Source organism: Pimephales promelas, chromosome 14 (genome assembly GCF_988280905.1).
Source record: "Pimephales promelas chromosome 14, fPimPro1.hap1.1, whole genome shotgun sequence".
Lineage (NCBI taxonomy): Eukaryota > Metazoa > Chordata > Actinopteri > Cypriniformes > Leuciscidae > Pimephales > Pimephales promelas.
In genome coordinates, this window is record NC_142782.1 from 3,561,575 (window position 1) to 3,585,232 (window position 23,658).

General features: G+C 37.8%; 2 protein-coding genes across 4 annotated transcripts in view; both read right to left on the reverse strand.

Moving 5' to 3' along the window:
* Nucleotides 1-3,066: 3,066 nt before the first annotated feature.
* LOC120481119 (serine/threonine-protein kinase pim-3) lies at nucleotides 3,067-8,221 on the reverse strand. Its single transcript, XM_089119288.1, has 5 exons — nucleotides 5,328-8,221; nucleotides 5,029-5,076; nucleotides 4,528-4,906; nucleotides 4,186-4,362; nucleotides 3,067-4,002 (listed from the first exon to the last, which is right to left on the reverse strand). The coding sequence occupies exons 1-5, from the start codon at nucleotides 5,451-5,453 to the stop codon at nucleotides 3,833-3,835; spliced, it is 900 nt and encodes a 299-aa protein (XP_088975414.1). The 5' UTR covers nucleotides 5,454-8,221; the 3' UTR covers nucleotides 3,067-3,832.
* A 1,851-nt stretch (nucleotides 8,222-10,072) lies between these two features.
* The window catches only part of lgi3 (leucine-rich repeat LGI family, member 3), a 38,298-nt gene continuing 24,712 nt past the window's right edge, over nucleotides 10,073-23,658 (reverse strand). For all 3 annotated transcript variants that reach the window (XM_039674531.2, XM_089119287.1, XM_089119286.1), the window contains 5 exons: nucleotides 23,094-23,165; nucleotides 21,369-21,538; nucleotides 18,696-18,860; nucleotides 15,588-15,678; nucleotides 10,073-12,061 (listed from right to left, as the gene is read on the reverse strand). In XM_039674531.2, coding sequence (XP_039530465.2) covers nucleotides 11,332-12,061; nucleotides 15,588-15,678; nucleotides 18,696-18,860; nucleotides 21,369-21,538; nucleotides 23,094-23,165 — 1,228 coding nt within the window. In that variant the 3' untranslated portion in view covers nucleotides 10,073-11,331. The remainder of the gene's footprint in view (nucleotides 12,062-15,587; nucleotides 15,679-18,695; nucleotides 18,861-21,368; nucleotides 21,539-23,093; nucleotides 23,166-23,658) is intronic.

Below are 23,658 nucleotides of genomic sequence, written 5' to 3' on the forward strand. Positions count from 1 at the left end.
CACAAAAAATAATAATAATAAATATAGCTGCAAGCAGCAATTACCGGGGCCAAGCACAATTAGACGACAAAACATGCCAACATGTGTCAGACCAACTGCAGCAAGGAGCAATTGAAGACATTTAAAGATGAATTTAGGCAAAATGGCTGAAAAATCACATACAATTAACTAAAAATGTAATTAAATGGATTCACGTTCGACCAATAGGTGGCGTAGTTACAAAATTGATGTGATGTGGTCAGAGTTTGGTGACAATGAAAAAACCTTCAGACCAGTCGCATTAAAATACGCAGATTTATTCAAAAGTTATAAGCATTATTAGAAATTTTGGTAAAACTTTGACCAAAAGGTGGCGCTGTCTTGAAATCTTTTGAGTTCCTTCAGGGGATGGTGCTGATGGCACAAACTGAGTTTCGTAATGTTACACCAATGCATTCGTTAAGTATAGCATGTTATGTTCTGTTATAGCGCCACCAAGAGGCTCAGTCACACAATTTTTGTTACGTGTCCTCAGAGTGAGCCCATACATCTGTGTGCCAATTTTGGTGGAAATATCTCAATTCGTTTCAGAGACATTTATGTGAAAAAACACGTACAAAATGACTGACACGTGACTTTGATTAAGTTTTACTACCCATTACTATCAATATTTTTGCATTTGGGCATTAGCGTTTAGCCAGCTACCTATGTTTCCAATTTTCTGACGGTGGTTTCGTGTCGATGGATTGTATGTCTAAAGTTCCAATAAAACATGAAAACCCAACAAACCAATGGGAATTGTGTCCTTGTTGTGTACAACATCTGTTCATAATCTGTGATAACAATATATTAAAAGAAACTATAGAGAGTGGCAAATTTGAAGCAGTGTTCAAGTTTTAAATAGTTGTACAGCTTGAAATGTAAAGCTTGTTCTCATAGACAGATATGGTCTATTTATGATGAATAAAATGTATGCTTTTATTTGTCATTTGATTTAAACTGATGCAAACAGGAAAAAGACTTATCCTGTCGCCCCCTCTAGTGGACAGCATGAAGTATTACGCCTTCATTGCTCAGACAACGCAAGTCAGTTTGGGAAAGTAAGTCTGACACAGTTAGAATATATATATATTCCTGTATTGTAAACTGAATCCTTTTAGCTGTGTTTTGTTTTTGTATGTCTGTTAGAGCTAGTTATGAATGTTTTACTATGTCTTCATGTTAAAGTAAAGGAGCTCAACCAAGTAATCACTGTAGCTCACACATCCCCTCTGTTGGTGAAAAAGGATCATCATAACTACACGAGTCACGACTGTTCTGACAACCAGCAGTCTGATATAAGTCGGGCTTTCTGCACTGTATTTTTTGGTTTTGTTTGAAGGCGCTGAAAAATGCAGACATTTCCTGGGACAGGACTCACAAAACCGGGATTTTGACCTCTGGTCTAACATCTAACACCATTATAATTTACATATTATTACACCATAGCCTATAGGCCATATATTTGTTGTATGCCTCACGTGATGCATTACTTGAAACCACGTGATCGGAACCGATTTCCCATCAATTGATCGGATCGGGACATGCCTACTTTTTTTTTGCTTACAGAAACACCTAAATGAAAGTTTTCATTGGCCAAAAAGCTACAGCAACAATAGTTTAATAATCAATTACATTTATTTAATAATCAACACTCAAGTGCAAATGGAATTGTAGAATTAATTTAAACATTTAAACTGCACATAAGGCAGTTCTATATGAACTATTTAATGATACGTTCTACTCTAATTCATTGTTGAAATGTAAACATTTAGACACGGCTGTAATAACATGTTTTAGTGGCAGATTTATTAAAACATAAAACATTAAATGATAAAGACAACAGTTTAAGTAAAAATATAATAAATATGAAATAGTGCATATATTTTTCAAAATGCTCGTCTCTATGGAATAGTGCTGTGCGATATAGCTAAAAAAAATGTATCACGTTATAATGTTTCATTTCTTTCTTTTTTTTAAAAGAGAAGTAGAAAAGTTCTTTATGTGTTAAAAAGTATGTGAAAAATGTGTGCAATAAAAAAGTGTAAACGTAGAACAATGTCAAACTTTGAGGTAGATCAGCAACTGTAATAAGTAGGGATGTAATAAAATTGTAACAAAATTCACGGATCGGTTTGATAGGACACACTGGTGTCGCGGTTCGTACGTTTTCGATACAGCAAAAAGAAAGAAATGCTAGAGGCTTTTCCTTGATTTAAAAAATTATAATTTATTAAAAGAAAAATTAATTTTAAATAAGTGAGAGTCTTGAGACTTTTAGTTTAATGAATAGGGGTAACCTTGCTGCAGCCCCTTCCAGAGGCTTATGGAGAAGGTCCTGGCGAATTCTGTTGCAAGACCCACCTGTATTGATGCAGCCTGACCTCAACCAACCTCTTCAGGAGCATACAGGTGCCAGTGATGTGGGACTGGGAGCTATTCTCACCCAGCAAACACCTGAGGGGGAAGGAGCAATAGCATATGCTTCAAGGACATTACGAGGAGCAGAACTAAATTACTCCACATCAGGAAAAGAGTGTCTGGCTGTGGTCTGGGTGGTGGAAAAATAGAAGAATTACCTTGATGGGAGGCAGTTTGATATCTACAGCGACCAATAGCCTTCAATAGTCCCAAAACCTCCTCTCAATTGACCCGGCGGACTCTTAGGTTGCAGCGGTTCATCTTGCTAGTACATCACTGGAAAGGATGTCTCAACCTGGGTCCCGATGACTCGTCACGAGTCTGTGGAAGGAGACGATGTGCACTGTTCAGTTTTTTTATGATACAGAATTACAAGTGATCTTTGTGAAATTGAAGATCAAACCAAAGAATGTCTAAAATGGGGAGAACTCCCATTATCAGTAAACTTCTGGGTCCTGAACTGGTTCGACATATGAGGGCGCTCACATAAGGAAAGTGGAGGTTTATGGAGTTATACCCCTCAAAATACACTTTTCTCAGGAAGGATATTATTTTTTGTCTAGTAATTTGAATGTTGTATTCGAAAGCAATTACACATTGCTGGGTGTTGGATTTTTTAGAGTCACTTTTTGTTTTAAAAAGTCTTTAAAGAGTAACTAAACACTTAACCAACTTTTTTTAGTTAATGATCTGTAAGAATGGATCTTTATTAATCCCAGTCATTGATTCGAGTAACTTTTTTGGCATTTGTTTATAAAGTGTTCTATTTCTACAATATATGGTGTAAAAACGTCTTAGTGCTGCCCTCTTCAGGTTGAACGGTGGCTACTGCAGTTGAATTTTCCTATTGGATGTTTGCGGTAGTACGTGACACAGCGGTTGTTGGTGACGTAGGCAAGTTTCTATACAAAGCAATGCGTCTCAGGTGCACGCCCCCCTCCGCTGGGCTCTGCCCACTTTTCCAGCATTTTTCAAATATTGCCAGAGTCAGGCTCTGACCAGGGGTTTAGTTACCCTTTAAAAATGACGTCATACACGTCGTACGACCAGACAATTCTTCAGGCGCCGCCATAATGTGTAGGGCAACTTTCCCATTCCTCTCTTAGCGGGAATTGAGAAAAATGCCTGTTTCGTGCGCTGCTCGGCCGGGCTGTGCAAATCGCCACACAATTGAAAACAGGTCGCGAGGAATTAACTTTCACAAACAAGACTGAACAATTGTTTCTGGTTGTATTTGGTCATGACGCAATTATTAATAGTAACGTTCAAAGGAGAAAGTCCGTGAAATTTAAAATACTACAGTTATTGTGTCACGAAATTAAGTTTTAATAGATTTTCAGTCGACAACGCAGTTGTTTAAAAGTCAAATCTGTGGTTTATTTATAAAGAGTTTTTAAAAATCCTTAACAGCGGGTGGCAAGTCTTTCTGTAGAAGGTCTTCTGATCTTTCTTCATAAAATCTATATATGAAGTACTTAAACCACTTGTGGAGACAGACAACATCCAATTTAAGCCGCTTCGATGGGTGTCTTTGCAGGAGAGAGCAAAGTAATTTGCAGCATTCTGTGAAGGAAGAGAAGAGAAGTCCTATTATTACCTTAAACTCCACACTCGCTCTCTTTGATTAAGAGTCTAAGCTGAAATATCTAAATATTACTGCATTACCCACACAACCATTTATATTACTTTGTTCCACTTTATATGATTTAGAATTGCAAGTGATCTTTGCTGAAATGTAGATCTCACCTTGTGATACGCCATCTCTTGTCCAGATGTTGTCATTTAGCATATCCAAGTCTTCTGAAGTTGGAAATTCTCCACACACCAATGTAAACATGAGGACCCCGAGTGACCACACTGTCGCTTGTTTCCCGTGATATAAGCCGAATAACTTATACTCAGGGGGGCAATACTCTTCTGTGCCTGCAAAAAAGAGAAAAAAGTATTCATTAGCATGCAAGAAATGATTTGATGCTATTGATTCACAATGGTGGATCCCATTACATGATACTTTGTAAGACCTTGACGGTTTCTGGCCCGTCATCTAAGTTTGAGACCCACATTAGGGCTCTGAGGAATAATACAAACCAGCAAAGGACGTGTATCCCCGATCGGTCAGGATTTCGCCGCATCCAAAGTCAATCAACTTGACATCCAGCGTCTCCGGGTTGATCAGGAGGTTTTCTAACTTTATGTCGCGATGCAAGACTCCACGTTGGCAGCATGTTTGAGCTGCGACTACTGCCTGATGCATTATAACCTTTGCCACGTTCTCGTCGATGTAGTAATCGTGCCGGTCTAGATATTCGATCAAGCTCTCGCAGGGTGTAGGGAACTCTAAAACCATAATGTATTGATTTGGCTCTTCGTCCCAGTCCAGAAGCTGGATGATCTGGGGAACCCTGGGGCCTTTGTTGGCGAGAATTAGCAGACCGATCTCCAGAGGAACGGGTTCAGGATTATCCTCCTAGAAGAAAGACAATTCGTATGATCTTACTGTACATGGAGAAAAGATGTCGAACACTACTAAACTACAGACCATAGCAGTTTGTCCATTGAAAAATGAACTGAGAGAAACAGAGTACTTACAATGTTGATCCACTCAATACCCGCGGTATCAGCGAATTTCAGCGCCACCTAATCAACAAAACAAAAAATGGATTTGAGTTAGAATTATTTACAATGTGTGTGCAGTTCATATTTCAGCCATCAACCTTGAACAGACGTGTTCAGTTTCATGAATTTAAATTCTAATCATGTAGAGCATGTCTAACGATTTAAAAAGGTCAGGTGCTCTAAGTAGTGAACATAAGATACACTGAGAATGCTTGAAAAGAAGAGTTATTCGAATATACGCTGATAGATAATGCAAGTAAAATAAGTGATACCTTAAGGCCATCCTTCAAGCGAGTCCCGGCGTAAACGCTTCCAAATCCTCCTTCCCCGAGCTTCCTGCCGACTTCATAGCTCCAGCAACCGACGTCTGTTAAAAGAAACATAAGAAGAGTTGACATGAAAACTGCTTTTTGCCTGAGTTGACATGAGTAAAGACAGATATAATATCACAACACAAGTTTGTCTGTATTGTGTTGTGTCGGAGTCATGACAGTCAACTTACAAATAATCTCATTCTCAGAGACAGTGTCTACTGTCGGTCCGACATGGGGGACATCATCTCCCCAGTCTGACGTGGCACAGTCTGGAACTGGAGGGCCATCGTCTTCCCAGTCTGACGTGGCACAGACTGGAACTGGAGGGCCATCGTCTTCCCAGTCTGACGTGGCACAGACTGGAATTGGAGGGCCATCGTCTTCCCAGTCTGACGTGGCACAGACTGGAATTGGAGGACCATCGTCTTCCCAGTCTGACGTGGCACAGACTGGAATTGGAGGGCCATCGTCTTCCCAGTCTGACGTGGCACAGACTGGAACTGGAGGGACATCAACACAACAGTCAGCCATTTCCAATCCTGGAGCAGATGTGGTGCTGACTGGGACCTGGGGGACGTCCACACTGCAGTCTGCCACATCTCGGACTGGAACTCGACGGACGTTGGCTCTATAGGAGGCCACATCTAGGACTGGAACTCTATCAGATGTGGCACAGGCTGTAGGCTGGACGACGTCAACAATCGAGACAGAGCTCAAAGAGTTGAGGACGTCTGCAGACCATTCTGCCAAATCTCCCACTAAGTCCTGGAAGGCGTCTTCACTCCACTCGTCATTGACTTCAGCATGACCAGGTTTCTCTGCAACGCTGAGGATTTCAGCCTCAATGGTACAGGAAACAAGATGAGAAGTCTGATCTAAAGAGGGAAATGATAAAACAAAAGATGGGTTTAATGAAATATTATAAATAAAAGTTTAACCATAACCATATTCATTACTAGACCCTAATATTGGTGCAGCTAATGTAATTAATGAAGCGAGTTTTCGGGGGCATTCACACAGGTCTAATTCGTGCATTCTGCTTCCTCAGTTGTCGGTCAGTGAGAACAGGCGAGAATGTTCTGCTCTCTGTTTAAGTGTCAAATTACAAATACTTCAAATTTCAAAACATACACCATTAAATGTCATTTACTAGTGCGTAAATATTAATTGGGCCATCCAGATGTTGCTTGGTAACCTTTTAGGCAATCATACATGCAAATGTAGAATTCATTGATTTGCCATCTGATTAGCACATCATCTTCATTTTCAGACAATGAATTTGGCCAACTGGGCATAATTTGTAATAATTTATCATTTGTGAGCAATTTCGCATTCAATAAAATTTGAGGTAATACATTTGAATGTCTGTTTAAATACATTGACATATCTGTCATCAAAGATGTGTAGTTTCCGTTATATGTCAAGCATATTATGTTACCGAATTCTCTAGTAAAAGTTTTTATTATTTATAAGACTTTAAAAACAGAACTTTACATATTCTACATATACCAATTACATTTTCATGTCTGGTCCTTTTACTTACCTTGACTCGAGCGGGTCTTGGTGGTTTTTGCCTTCCTCCTCTTGACTTTCTCCTTTTTGTGTAAATTGTCCACGCTGTCAGAATCATGCGCACGACAATTAACACAAGAAAAGTTTGCTCCCATTTTGAAATGCTAAATAACTACACTGCAATAAATGCCAGAAAATTATCAGCAAAGTAATGAAGAGAATGTTTGAAAGTCTGTGAAAGTCAGCTTTTAATCGAACCACCAGTACTCGACTGTGACGTCACGTTCTATAGAACATTCCAGACATTCCACAGCTAATTAAAAGATAGCGATCTCGATTCAAACAAAAACACAATCTTACTTTAACGACTAAACATTTGACAAAAATTTACCATTAAGGTAATATAGGGCTACTACAATCACAGAGCGATCGAACATTCAAATCTGCATTTGTGCTGCCGCTGAATAAAGCTTGGTTATTACCGTCAAACACTGAACTCGCGGTTGATAAAACCAAACCTTACTTACTCGAAGTATAGGTTTAAAATTAAATCATAGACTGTAAAAAAGTTTAAATACACGTCCGTCCGGGAATAACATCAGCTGAGCCAACCTAGTTCACGGTTAACTCACGAGACGGACTTCAAGAAAAAGCGCGACGTTTTACTCCTTTATTCTTCTTCTTATATTTAATGCCGATTTACCTGGGAAATATATCTAGATGTACCTTTGGTGGTTTTGCAAGTTTTCAATCTTTTCGTTTAATAATCTTTAATCACCGTGAGTAAGAGTTTGATGCTAGTTCGCGAGCCACCTGTTGTTGGTCTAAAGTGTTTCATCGCCATCTATCGGCCTGACAGCAGAATACAGTGTTTGTAGATCTGGAGCATAGACTGGAGCCTTATATTATATGGGTTGTTCCCGATGCGTCCAATTGGGGGAGAAAGATACGGCGAAATATCATAAAACGACGCTGGAAACAAACACATTAATATTAATAACCGTCCCAACTTTTACTAATTTTTAGGTATTTGTTTATTTAAATAAACGTTATAGACAGTGGAGTTATCTGGACTAAGGATTAAAACATCCAGATGTTCAGTTGAGCTTCACTCTTCACTCAGCCTACAGAAGATTTGTTTTTGTATATTTAAAAAATATTAATAGCCTACACATAGTTGAATCAGATGGACAAAGTAATGATATTTGACCTACTGTAGAATTAATTGTTTTAAACTGTTTTTATATACAGGAAACTGACTGATATATGTTGTTGTGAATTTATATAAAGTTACATTTTAGGTATTAACCATATTTAGCCCTTTAGACATATGGCTACAGTACTGTGTAATCATATCTGCTGTACTATTCACAATTGGTCATCATACAGCTACAGAACAGTGTCCTACATAACATTTAATAAAGACAAACACCATTTAACCATTTTCTAAAATTCCAAGGGCCATTTAAAAGAAAGAGACAATATTTTTGCTCACAAAAAAAGCTTATTTATTTACACCATGTATAGGATGACTCCTGTTGTTGAATCTCCAATGACTTGCCAATCTTTTTAAGTTTTTTTTTTATCCTCATGTCAAAGTGCTGATCAAAAATAAATTTAAAAAGAAGCTAAACTTGAATAGTGGTAGAAACAATGGTTATAAAACAATGGCAGGGTGTCATGGTTTAACATTTTTGGGGGTTCAAAAGATGGGTGTTTATAAAAGTTTATAGATAGAGATTTTATATAAATAAATAAATGTAGACAAAAACATAAATACATAAATGAATGTAGAAATAAATAAACAAATAAATGTAGAAATAAATAAATACATAAATAAATGTGTGAAAAAATACAATGATACATAAATAAGGAAATATTCATTTATTTGTACTTTTTTACATTTCTTTATATATTTATTTCTGTATTTATTTATGTATTTTTGCTTTTTTACATTTCTTCGTATATTTATTTATGCATTTATTTATTTATTTTTAATTAAGTCAGCTTTGGCATTCCATAATAGTATGCTAGTATGTGCTACTGAATACAGCAATAGTCTTCTCCACAGTGAGCCTGTGCTTAATGCTTTCTCCAGTAGAGTGTGATAGAGTCCTGTTAATGTTCACTGAATAAAAAAACCCAGGATTGATGCTTCTAGAAAACTGTTTCCAGCACCAGATATATATGAAGACGATAAACTGCTTTAAAATGTTTTCTTTGCACACAGTAATAGTACAGATTAGAGTTGTGTAATTAATCCGATGCAAAGTAAACCACATGTTCTACGTAATTCTGTTGCATCAACTGACAACATGGTCAAAAAATATGGTTGAGAACAATGACGTGTGCCAATGAATGTACAGACCGAATGTACCGTGCTTTGCTTCAGTCAGTGCTGAGGTTTGTATTTGTGGCTTGTACATGACCAGCACATTTTGCATAATGGTTTACTCAGGATGTTCTCTAGTGATACATGTGGTAGCCAACACATCTGGAAAACTACAGTACTTCCTGAAACCAATTCAAACAACTCCTTGGACTTCCTCTCTTCTGATTTGATGTAACTGTATTCCAGAGACAGGTAAAAAACAGCCTTTAAAGGAAAGTTCACCCAAAAATGTTAGGGGTCTTTTTTTAAAGAAGTGTCTTATACTCACCAAGATGCCAATTATTTCATAGAAAATGCAGTAAAAATCGGAATTATTATTTCAATTTAACATAATTGTTTTCTTTGTCAATATGTGTTGTAAAATGTAATTTATACCCGTGATCAAAGCTGAATTTTCAGCATCATTACTCCAGTCTTCAGAGTCACATGATCTTTCAGAAATCACTTTAATATGATGATTTGATGCTCAAGAAACATTTCTTTATTATGATCAATGTTGAAAACAGTGATGCTGTTAAATAGGTCTGTGGAAACCATGATGTCTTTTTTTTTTTTTTCGTCATTCATGAATAGAATATTTTTTAAAAATATAATATTTGAATTTGGTATAATTTTAAATTATTTGACTGTCACTTTAGATCAATTTCATGCTTCCTTGTTCAATTCAAGTATTAATTTCATTAAAAAAAAAATGTTCCTGACATCAAACTGGAGAAATATCTTTTTTTATCCTTTCAATGGAGGTCAATGAAGGGTGAGTAAATGATTTTGATTCTTGGGTGAACTATCCCTTTAACCATAGCCTATATCTATGCCTTTAACAGTGAAAGAATACAGCATGCTTTAATATGGTTTGCATACTTGCATACTAGTCTTGCATATTTTAATTTGATTTTTTTATATCATTTTTAAATGTTGAATAAGTCAGTTGAACATGAATAATTCATGGAGAGTTGGCTTGAGGATGTCTTTTCACATGATTGTTGTCCTACTCCTAGCATGACTCTATCTGTTGGCCAACGCACTGGGAATTTTACAAATAAAGTTTAAAATATCGCCTTGGTTTCACCTGCTTCTGCTGCTAATGTTTGCTGCCTTGCCATTTCCTCTACAACATGCACACATTACACCTAATCAATCAATATTCACTTTAAATTTCTACTCGTCCTCTCAGTCTCGACAGCAAACATAGTATACTGCTGTTCTTTTCCCACTAATGCATTATGTAGTCAACAAATTAATTACTTTATAGTGATATGAAAACATGTAGTGTAGTGTAGTGTACTGTATACTAGAGCCAGACCGATATTATCGGCCGATATTGGGCATTTTCCAAAATATCGGTATCGGCAGTTATAATGGCCGATTTAAAAAATAAAATAAAAACGGACGAAACACACTTCAATCATCTCTCCTTGGCCTGTTATATTGAAAATGTATGTTTTACAATTTGCAGTATGATGTTATCTATTGCTAAATTATGGCTCATCATAGACTAGCTAACCACAAAGCTAGCTAATGCCACTATCATCAGTGGAAGACCGCTAACGTTGACATTAATGAGCTTGGAAACCACAATGAACTTTTTCTGCCTAAATGAAGTAATGATTACTGTATTTATAACTAGCATATCTCTAGTTACAGTTCCTGCATTGTAAAATGTAAATTATACTTGCGAGGGGTGAACATTTAGACATAGAGAAAAAGTATCAAACGTATCTTGTGCAGAAAAGTTAGCTTGTGTGTGAAATCCAACAATATTAAATGAAAAAAAATATCGGCCGATATATCGGATTTTAAAACCCAAAAATATTTGTATCAGTATCTGCCTTCAAAATCCTTTATCGATCGGGCTCTAATACACACCTAGGATGACTTGAGGGTGAGTAAATCATGGGAGTTAAATCAACTATCACTTTAGGATAGCTTCCTCTTATAGTAACTAATGTGTGAGTGTATTTAGCAATGATGACAGAATCAATTCATGTGTGAAAGCAGATGGAGAAAAGGGGTGGAAATGTTGCAGTTCTTGACATTTAAGCCCCAGTTAAACGTCTACTATTTGGCACTGAGGTCCACCACGAGATGCTGGTACGCCATGGTCTTTCCTTTAAAACTGGCCGCTAACAGAATATCCTTATTGTCAATAGACACCAGACTGAACCCTCGGGGCGCCAGCATGTTCAGTTCCTGAAAGGGCAGGAACCTTTGAGTGAGGTCGTCCCACAGATAGATCCGAGAGAAGGAATAGTCGCTCCCCAGCAGAAGGTACTGCCTCACCCCGACGCTGAACGGATACACGGCCATCGAGCCGCGTGACGGCAGGGTTTGGATCTCCACGAAGCGCTGGTTGTCCCAGCGCAGGATCTTCGAGTCGCCAATGAAGCGCGTGAGGCAGAGATACAGCACTTTTCGCAACCAGAAGTGCTTCACCATCTGCACATCGCCTGAGTCTGTAATCTGCGAGTGGTAGAGGAACTGGCGTTGGCTGCGGTTCCACTGATACACCACCGGGGGCTGCGAGGAGCTGGACAGGATGAGGCGAGGTTTGCCGTCCATCTCGAGGAAGTCGATGTGTGTGTCTCTGTGCCAGGCATGGAGAGACTGGTGTGAGTAAAAGCCGTTACTGTTCCAGCGGTACAGGCTGGTGGAACCGGCTTTGGAGCTGTCGACTACAGCGAAATACCAGTCGCCTTCGATCTGGAAAGTCTCGATGAAGTTGGGTTTACGGACACGGGTGGTGTCGATGTCCTGGATTTTGACGAAACGCAATGGGCCTTCCTCCCATCTGAATACAACAACATAATAATCAATCATAATAATAAAAGATGATGATGATATATTTACATGCAAATATTATATAAATCTAACTTGAAATAATAAGGTGCACTCAGTAGTTTGGTGATAATTGAAAATGTTTTACACATGCATTAAGAAATAAAGTATGTCCTGATTATATCTGGTATTAAGATGTGTTTTGGGCGATCGGAACAAGTTGATGACGATAAACAGGGTCTAAGGCACTTCGGTTAGCTTGGTTCGTTTGGTCCGGACCAAAAAAAAAAAACAGTTCTGGTTCGCTTGGCATTCAAATTGGCATTTTTAACAACCAAACCTAAAGTCATAGGCATGTGCTCACACACAACCTGATTGGTCGGATTTAATTATGTATATTTCGCGAACTTACTGAACATCCAAAACAAAGCTGTGTTCATCTGGGCTTGTTGTATGTGCGTAGTTACATATGATGGTATTTTGACCAGCTGAGAGCTCTGAAGAGCTTATAAAATGTGTAAAGGAGTCAAAACAGCTGCAGGACACGACACACACACACACACACAAACATCTGCTGTAGTTCTGATGCCTGGGCTGAACTTTGCTGGACAACATCACGACTATAACGAGAAAAAAAAACAAAAACAGGAATGCTTGTGCATTCTGTCCTGTTTAGCGTCGCATCTTGTGACATCATGTCCTGTTTTTAGCTTTTTTACATGTCTTTGGTCCGTGTTGCGATCATATTTAATTTAAACCACACCAGAGTTCGATTGGAAGCAGATCGAGACCCATCTTTTCTGCTTGATGGGTATCAGGGATCAGATGACAGAGTTCACATTTATTCAAATGAACCGCACAACAGAGCAATCCAACAAAACACGCCAAATGTGACACCCTTAGATAGAGGAACATGCTTTTTTTTTGGGTAAGGTAATTAATGAACCGCTGTGGTATCGGTATCCAAAGTATGCGAAGAAGAGCGATGGTGACACTAGCTAAAGAACTAATGATTGCACCTTTTGTTAGTAAAAAATGAGTTCTTTAGGGTACAATCTGATCATAGAGAAAGTATATTCACACAATATTTGAGTGTCTACAATAGTGATGGGAGACATGAAGATTTTCCAAGTTCTGAATCAACCTAACCCATTACTTTTGTAACAATTGAGACTGTCAGCACCTGCTGGTCAAAAGCTGTAAACATATACTGGGTAGACACGTTTAATTGGTTGAAATTCGTCAACCGGTAGAGACGTTTTGGATTCTCTCTTTGATAGTCATTAAAGATTATCATTTGCATGCATTTTTAAGCATTGTGTATGAAAATTAAGTGATTTTAAACCACAATAAGCAGCGAAAGAGAACTAATTTTGCCATATGCGCACATGAAGCCACTGCTCATTAAGCGCATGAGAACTGAACTGAGTGCGTTTTGCAGCCTAATTGCCGCTTAAACAGTCAAATACACACATGTATGAGTCAAGATGTTGAAATGACACTTTTCAAGTGTCCTCTTAAACACAGACATTTTAGTCTTAAGTGAACGTAAACAGTTGAAAAAGAAAACGCACGTGTAACAGTATATTGGATCCATGCATTCGGTCTTAAAGTGACAGCAGCCTAATAAACCTGTTGTCGTCTAATTCATTAAAGGGTTAGTTCACCCAAAAATTAAAAAATTAAGTCATTAATTACTCACCCCCATGCTGTACCAACCCCGTAAGACCTTCGTTCGTCTTCGGAACACAAATGAAGATATTTTTGATTAAATTTTAGAGCTGTATAACTACCACATTGGCTCCTAAGGGACTGGCTCTTGACGGCCCAGAAAGTCAATGAAGAAAATGTTTAAATATCCCAAGTGACTACCGTGGCTCAACTATATGTTTATCAAGCGACGCGAATACTTTTTGTGCGAAAAAACAAACAAAAATAACGAGTTTATTCGACTATTTCTTTTCTTCCTTGTAGGCCAGAAACGAGACTTCCTTAGATTTCCACGACGCATGCGCGAGATTTGCGATCTGAAGTAGTGTAAGCTGGTGTGAGCAGATCGCAATTCTCGCGCATGCGTCGTGCAAATCTAAGGAAGTCTCGTTTCTGGCCTACAAGGAAGAAAAGAAATAGTCGAATAAACTCGTTATTTTTGTTTGTTTTTTCGCACAAAAAGTATTCGCGTCGCTTGATAAACATATAGTTGAGCCACGGTAGTCACTTGGGATATTTAAACATTTTCTTCATTGACTTTCTGGGCCGTCAAGAGCCAGTCCCTTAGGAGCCAATGTGGTAGTTATACAGCTCTAAAATTTAATCAAAAATATCTTTATTTGTGTTCTGAAGATGAACGAAGGTCTTACGGGGTTGGTACAGCATGGGGGTGAGTAATTAATGACTTAATTTTCATTTTTGGGTGAACTAACCCTTTAATGTTAATCAAACAACAAAAGAGAGAAAATCACTCACTGTTCCTGACTGAATCACTTTTGTAACTTAATAAGAATAAATTTATATTTAATTTACACAGTGTCGACCATGCAGTGTTTTTTATATTACTTTATACACTTTATGTATTTATGTTTGTTCTATTGTTGTTTACTTGCCCTATTGCTTGTAATTCGTTTGTTTATTGTTATTTAATCACTGATTGTGTACTTGTCTTCAGTAGCTTGAGTTTTTTTTCTTTACTTAGTAGTTTTTTGTGAAATTGAAATTGGTGAAAATATTTATGAATTTCAATGGTATCAAATTTTGATATCATAAAAACCTTATTTAAAGCAAAAATAACTATATTGTGATATATATATATATATATATATGAAGAGTTCAGATGCAAAAGCCTCTAAATGCCATTTGAAATTTTCTTCAAGAATTTTAATTTTTATCAAGCTTGTATATTTAAGTTCAGTAATTTCACTTAAATGGCAATGAAGATTACCTATGAATTACCATTTAAGTGAAATTACTGAATTTAAATATACAAGCTTGATAAAAAATGATTATTCTAGAAGAGAATTTCAAATGGCACTTAGAGGGTTTTGCATCTGAACTCATATATCTATATCTTGAAATAAAAGTACTCATTTCATGAAGATATCGCCCACTGCTATGAAAATACATCGAAAAAATAATGAAAACTTGATAAAGCCAATTGCAAAAGTTTTCATGAATGTGTAATCTATCAAATGTAATCTAAAAATAATGAAACACCATTAAATATGAAGGTTCAGTAAAAACCTTTTGTTTAAAAGAAAGTTTGTATTCTTGTTTTTTTTATCAGGCAGGGCTTGGCAACTAGAAGCAATTAAGTATAATGTTCATTTGTGAGTTATACACACACAAGTATTAAAATTCTTTACACAAGATCAGTAAAAAACCATTAGACACTCATGGATGGGTTAACCTGGGTCAAAGGCATCTAGCGGCGAAATGTTGAAACAAAGTCCGAACCACTGATTCCAAACAAAAGACACGCAAATGCTTCATGAAGAATGTGCCCATCACTACAATCGACTCAGAAATAGTGCGCATTGACATACTTGTAGATGTGTGATCCTCCAAAGAGCTGAGCCACAACCATGTAGAGAGTGTTGTTGATAACCACTGGTTTGCAGTAGACAGCAGAACGAGCTGGAAGGCACATAAAGGACATATCAAATCATTATGTTTCGATAATCTTGTCATTCTTTAAAGAAGTGTTGACTCGCATACTAAAGCACATGTGAAGGACTCTTTAATTAAGATTTTCACCTGTGCAATATTACATTTAAAGTAAATATATTTTAAATATAAACTGCAATTAAAAATATATTTTAAAACATGACATGCAATTTTCATTTACCATGAATGCTGGTCTGTACATTCAGCAGTACACTTTAACCATATTTCAAAGACAATATAAGTAATTGAGAAATTGCATATAAGGCAATTTCTAGCCAGCTGAAAACCCAACCCGATCTCACGGGAATTCGTACGAATTTGTACGACCTCACTCGTACGAATTAGTGCGATTTAGCTAATTCGTACATATTTTACGAATTAGCAAATTCGTATGAATTCGTACGAATGACCTACCCCTGACCCCGCCCCTAAACATAACCGTCACATGGGTTTAGACAAATCGCACAAATTTGTACGAGTGAGGTCGTATGAATTAGTACGAATTAGCCACTTTTGAATCATTCGTACGAATTCGTACGAATTGGTCGTGAGATAGGGTAGGAAAACCCCATACGCTCTGCTGAAGACGACGTGCTTTGGGCGCTTGAGAGCGTTTTGGTCCGTTGAGACGTTTCGTTGCTATGATACAGAATATCCACAGCACAGTTTACTTGTAACTGATTTCGCAGATATTTGTTGCATGTACTTTTCATCCATTATATTCGGTTAGCTCTGTTGGTTGATGGTAAATGGACTGCATTTATATAGCACTTTAATAAACCTAATGGCCACCAAAGCGCTTTACATATTGCCTCACATTCACACACTCATTCATACACTGACGGCGGTGTCAGCCATACAAGGCGCCATCCAGCTCGTCGGGAGCAGCTGGGGTTAGGTGTCTTGCTCATTGCACACCTCGACACTTGGTCAGGTGGAACCGGGGATTGAACCACCAACCTTTTGGTTTGTAGACAACCTACATGAACCACTGAGCCACTGCCGCCCCTGTCGTTTTACAGAAAGAACATTGTGTTAGTTGGTCAGTGTGGGATTAGCCACGCCCCTCCTCCACTGTGATTGGACAGTTGGGTAAAAAGTGACAGCAATGAGCGCTGCGTTTTATCCAAAGTTGAACATTTTTCAACTCTCTGCGACCTGTAAAAAACGCTGGGCACTCAGTGCTTCAGCGTGAAAAAAACGTTCTGCGTCTCGTTACGTTCATGGCGTTTAAAAAAAACGCCGCGCTCCCATTGGAAACAATTGAAAACATACGCCTGGCGCGTGGAAAAACGCTTTGGTGGACACACGGCCTAAAGATGTACTGAAGTAAACTACAATCATAGCTGTCAACATTGAACATTGAAAATAAGGGAGTTTTCCCGGAATCCTTCCCCAAAATAAGGGATTTTTTTTTTTTTAAACGATTCTTACCCACAAACTTTAAAAATAAAGCACTAATCCTTAAAAGTCTAAAGAGCTAATAACTAGCCTAGAAACTAGTGTCATTTAAAGAAAAAAAATCTACATTTGGATTAGCGGTGTGTTGCTCTTGCATTTACGACAACAATTTCAACTGTTATCACATCTTCCAAAACCCACAAAATAGGGAAGTGGGCTGTCTGTTTATTTCAATTACATTTACACATTTTATGTAGTTTTAAAGAGCCTATATTTAGCCTGGTGGTGGACCCAGAAGACACACTGTTGTTATTGTAGCATATCCCATCTTTGTATCCTCCTGAGGCCCAGAACTATTTTTTTCAAAAGTTTTTTCTTCCTCTTTGTGTAATCATTGTTAAGAGCATAAGAAACAAATGAAAAAAAAAAAAAGAAAAGATATTTTATTCATATGTTACATGACATTAAATTATATATAGGCAAAACTAATGGCAATATAAATCGATTATTATTTGTTTAAATTAGATTGATATCTGAATTTATATAAAAACCTTGACTTTCAAACATGAAAATGTAAAATGTAGGCTATTCGAGTACAAAATGACATATAAACATCGTTTCCTATTTTTTATTTATTTTTTTTTGCCTGGAAACGCTTTCAACACGCTTGCGTGTCGCGTGAAAAAATAGGCGTCAGTTCTATTTCTAGCATTCACGCGTTTTCTGGAGTGTGCAAGCTCTAATCTGTTAACATGGGAGCCGAAATAAAAACGGACACGCCACACTCCGGCCAGCGCGCGCGGCGCCGCATCTGAGAATAAACGACTTCAAGCCGAGTCAGTCCGAGCTCGTACGTCTCACACAATCAGAGTAAAAATACGGGATATTTTACGGGAAAATACTAAAACGGGAAGACAGCGGGAAAAGAGTAAAAATACGTGAGAAACCCGGAAAAAACGGGAGGGTTGACAGCTATGTACAATACATTTTTTATTTAAAAGTACACTACGTAGGAAATCCATTTTTGTCTAACAGAGACCCCTAGAGTTGCTGTGGAGTACTTGTACTGTTGTAAATAACGTGTGGAAATAAGGCGTGGCCCCTTTAAGAGCTGCGTGCGCCAGGTTCATTCTGTTTGATGCTCATTCTTATCCTATTTTAAGTGAAAGCCTGACCGAGTGAGACTCTTTTCCGGTTTTCTCACGCGGTCAGTTTCTTGTCCTTGACTCTTCTGAGCCTGTGGTCACGACACGTGACGGTCGTAAAGCGATACGTTCTGACATAGGCGGTATTTCAAGAGGGCAGCCCCGCTCAGAGCATTGCGCTGTATATTGGCCTGAGGAATCATTTAAAACAACTCATATGCGTCAACTCTTTTGGCCAAAAGTTACACGGTGTGCCTTTAAGTGCAATTAACATTAAGTGTCTGACAAGATTACATTGAGCTGTCACTCTTGTGAAAATGGTTGGGAACCACTCCTTCGGAGAATATTCCCATTTTCCTTTCTTTATTTTTTTTTGCATTGGTTCTACCTATTAAAACAAATAATTAAAAAAAATAGAATAACAGCTGACGTTTGACTTACATGTGATGTTGTAATGTGTCTTGAAAAGCATGTTCACATGATCCCAAATGAACACGGTGCAGATTCCTGTGTTGGGCTGAGCGAAAACTGTGTACTGGTCATTGTTAAACTCGTATGACTCCACAGACATAGACTGGAACGAGTACACCTCATATACTGCAAAATCTGGATCAGAAGAACGTTTCATATTAGTCAGTGGATATCGCCAGGTCCATTTTAAACATTTCCAATTTTTCTATAATTATTATAACATGCATCGTATAAAAATACTAGGGCTGTCAAACGATTAATCGCGACTTTTATTTTGGATGCGATTAATCGTTTAACAGCCCTAAAAAATACATATCAGAAATATTATGTTGAATATTTTATAAATGTATTTATACTTGTATTATAGCATGTCACAATTCAGAACAATGCAGAAACTGTTTGAAATTTCATGCCAACTACCCAGATACACTACATGGCCAAAGGAATGTGGACATTATTATTAAAATCAATGCCTTCTTCTAGATGATGGATCATGGATGCAGGAGGGTCTGGCTATCTGGCTCCAATCCGTCCTCAAAGGTGTTTGGTTCAGGTCTGGGCTTTGTGCCGACCAGCGAAGGCCATTTCTTTGTAGCCTGGATTTTGTACACAGGTTCATTTTCATGCAGGAAAATATATATATATATATATATATATATATATATATATATTCTCCCCAAACTGTTGCAACGAAGTTAAAAACGAAAATTTCAAGAATGTCACTGAGTTCTGCAGGAATGAGTCCTAAAACCTGGAAATGAGTTTGCACTTCCGTCAGGGACACTATTGTTAAAGATGATTGACAATATTAGCATCTAGTTTGGATTGGTGGTCTGGTTCTGTTCTGGCAAGAACTCAATGCCCATCCATGCAACCAAGCATGAAAACACAGAGCTTCTCGGTTGCACGTCAAACACAGGCCGACGCTGGTCATGTGTGTGATGAGTGTGACGTCCAACCTAGAAGCTTTGCATTGTTTCACTATGTGAAATCTCACAGCCCACAGAGAAGGAAATGAATAGTTGAATAAAGTCTCGTCGCTTGATAAACTTAAAGGACAACTCGAGGCACAAAATGAACCTTTGGTCTAATTACACATTGTTACCTAGTCAACCGTTATCTGAGATTTGTTTTCATGATTGCCGAATGTAAATAGTTGTATCTATAAAAACAGTTTAGCCTATAATGCTAGTATATAGGGCATAGAGTAATGGCAAATAAAAATCGCTTGTTATTACCACTAAAAAGGCTCAAAATAGCCCCACACCAACACGACAGCATAACAAGAGTCCCTACATTCAAACCGAAGCATTGAGAACTTTGTCAGTGTCCAAACAGTTTAATAAGCAGATGTTTTATACACACAGTAAATTTCGCGAATTCAGGAAGAAGCCATCTTGGAAAAATAGTCTCTACCAGTCGATCTACGAACGCCGATCCAAGTGCGCTGGTGAGATGTGAATAAGGTGATAAGGTGAGCGCGAACAGTAGGCTACGTGTACATATTGAAGACAAGTAAACGGTTTGTGTTTGTGTTTCTTCTGGAAACAACGGATCATATGAGATTCTGCACAGTTCAGCGCACTTGGATCTGCGTTCGTAGATCGACTGGTAGAGACTATTTTTCCAAGATGGCTTCTTCATGTATTCGCGAAGTTGACTGTGTGTATAAAATATCTTCTTATTAAACTGTGTGGACACTAACAAAGTTCTCAATGCTTCGGTTTGAATGTAGGGACCCTTATTATGCTGTCGTTTTGGTGTGGGGCTATTTTGAGCCTTTTTAGTGGTAATAACAAGCGATTTTTATTTGTCATTACTCTATGCCCTATATACTAGCATTGAACTAGCGTTATAGGCTAAACTGTTTTTAGAGATAAAACTATTTACATTCGGCAATCATGAAAACAAATCTCAGATAACGGTTGACTAGGTAGCAATGTGTAATTAGACCAAAGGTTCATTTTGCGCCGGAGTTGTCCTTTAAGGTTGAGTCACTGTAGTCACTTGCCCTATTTTAACAATGTCTTTCATAACGTTTGGGCCGGCCAGTTTCGATCCCTTAGAAGCCTATGGAGGAGAGATCCAGCTCTCATATTTAATCAAAGTACTATGTACTTGCATCGAAAAATAAGTAGAATGTTCTTATTGTGTTCAGGTTGTATTGTAAAACACTTTCTGCTATTGAGATGTGATAAGGGTAAGGTTAGGCACAGGTGTGGTGGTATGGGTAGGTATAAGGTTGGGTTTAGGTGTAAGGGAAGGGGCAACAGTGTAATTACAAATGTAATTTCATAGATAATTTACAGCTGTAATTACATGCAGGTATTTTCAAAATGTAAGTACAATGTAAAAACATGTATGTACACAATAAGTCCATTGTATCAAATTATTAATTTCAATGTAAGTACTTAAAACCACTTAATATAAAGTGGGACCCAAAAATATCTTAATTTGTGTTCTGAAGATGAACGAAAGTCTTACGGGGTTGAACAACATGAGGGAAAGAGTTTTCATTTTGGGGTGAACTATCCCTTTAAGGAGTCTGGAATACGAAGGGGGTGTCCTTATACTCTTGACCATAACTATATTTGACAGAATTACAGATCTCACTTACCATGTGCTAAGAGTGTGTGTCCTTACCTGCACTTATGCAGTTGAAGTCGCGTGGCGTGAGGTCGTGGATGCGTCGACCCTGGAACTCAAAAGGACTGGCGCAGTATATGGCTGGAACAGAGGTGTTGGTCTTCTCCATCCAGTCAACCAACCATTTGATCTTACAGTCACAACGAAACGAGTTCCCTCGCAGGTCTCTGCCAAGAGTGGAGAGAGGAATAAAAACACACAAGAGATACAAAAATACATGAATTTCCCATTTAAAGTACAACACTGATCTGGGAGGTATTGTTTAGCACAGGGGTTTTTTAAGAGGGATGTGTGGAAAGTAAGAGGAAAAATATTTTACCCAAAATATTTAACAGAACATGCATGCATATGCATTAAAGGGTACATATCATGCTTTAAAATCAATTATTTTTACATATAAATCATACATGTGTGGTCTATATAAAGCATAACTGCAATGCTTGGGTCTGAATTCCTCATTATTAGAGCTCCACAAGCCCCTTTTCTGATGTGGGTCTTTGAGCGACCCGTTTCGAAGCGGCCCCTTTAAATAAAAAGGAGATGCGTCATACCCCGCCCGCTCTCCAGGTCGATGAGTTCACAGTCAGTTCAACTCCCGCGTTCGGACATTATTGTAGTTTGATTAGAGATATACGATTATATACGATAGCTTCATAGAACATTTTTATTCACACTTTAATAAAATCTCAACAACAGAAGACTTGTCCATCAAGACATATTCGAGCCAGAGCGAGCAAATTGATAAAGACGACGACGAACCTGCAGAACAACCTCTTCATATGAATATATTGGTATGCGAGTTAACCGTTTTGTGTTATTAGTAAAATTCGACTATTTCTCTTGTTAAAACAAGCACACTAACAAGATAAATGACTACGGTCTAATCTTACCACAAAAAAAAAAGCTGTATTGACGATATGATACGTTTAGAAAAGCATCAGAAAACAACGCAGCTAAATGACCATTGATGAAACTCAAGAACAATAATACTGCAGACGTGTAACGTTACTTCAAAACAAAAACAAAGAAAGACAAAGGTACTGCTAAACCACGACCACCATGTGTTTTAAGAAAGTAAAGTACTTTATTTTTATTAACGATATTTACAGCTTATCGAAACGCTCTGTTCGTCGTCTCCAAAGATAGAAGGAATTTACCCCTCATTCAGACGAAGTCAATCGGCAAACCCTTTTTTATACTTTATACTCTCGTAACTTCTGCATCATTGAGCTCGGACTACATAATCGGAGCGAGAAATAATAACGGCGGATTGCTCGAAGTGTTGGACCGGTAGTCGATGTCCTTCTTTGGCAGTTCCGCTGCAAATACGGTGACGCACTTGCTCAAAAAACGTCATAGAGAACAGAAAAATCTGAACAGGTTGAAAAATATGACCAAAACAGAATATAAAGATATAAACGAAGCACCTGAAGAGAATAATTTCATCTTTTCTGTACTTATAAACACTCCAAATATACAACAAAATGCATTTAAGGGCTAAAAAAGTGGATTTTGCATGATATGTCCCCTACTCCCCTTTAAGTCGTTTCAGCTTTAGTACACTCAATGGCAATTAAAAGCTACTCATTTTTTTTTTTTTTACATTTTGCATTTATAATATAATGCACACTATTTTTCACACACCATGTAAGGATATAGCGTATTTTAGTAAGACACTCCCTCACAGGGGAATTATAATTTTTGGGTATATGGCATACATACAGATCTGTGAGGATGTCCAGGTGTTTGAAGAGATCTCTGGGAAGAACTTGCAGGTTGTTGTTGGATATAGACCTGATACAGAGAAATCAGAGTAACATAACATGACCTTTTTATCATGATTCATACCTCTATTCCCCAATCTAATCTATAAGGTACAATGAATGATACGTTCGACTCGTCATATTAGGAGCAGGGTGTGAATTACAACTATTGTCTGAATATTCAAAACTGTGGGGTGGATTATATAAAAGCTTTCTGCTCCAAATTAGTCTGAACCCTTTTGGATTTATAGGTGGAAAGACAATTAGTGTTTTGTCAAGACAAACCTCAGATAACAATAATCAATAGAAATTTATTTAAAAGGTTGGCCAACCTGAAATCCATTGTAGAAGTCACACAATGACGTATAGTCTCTACACAGCAAAATCTTCAGTGTTGAAATCCTGGTGTTAAAGTCTCTTAGAGTAAAGTGTTAATTTTCTGGTGTTGAATCTCAAGGGATTAACACTAGCTAGTGTAAACCACACTCTGGCTGGTGAAAACATGTGGAGTTAAATCTAAGTAG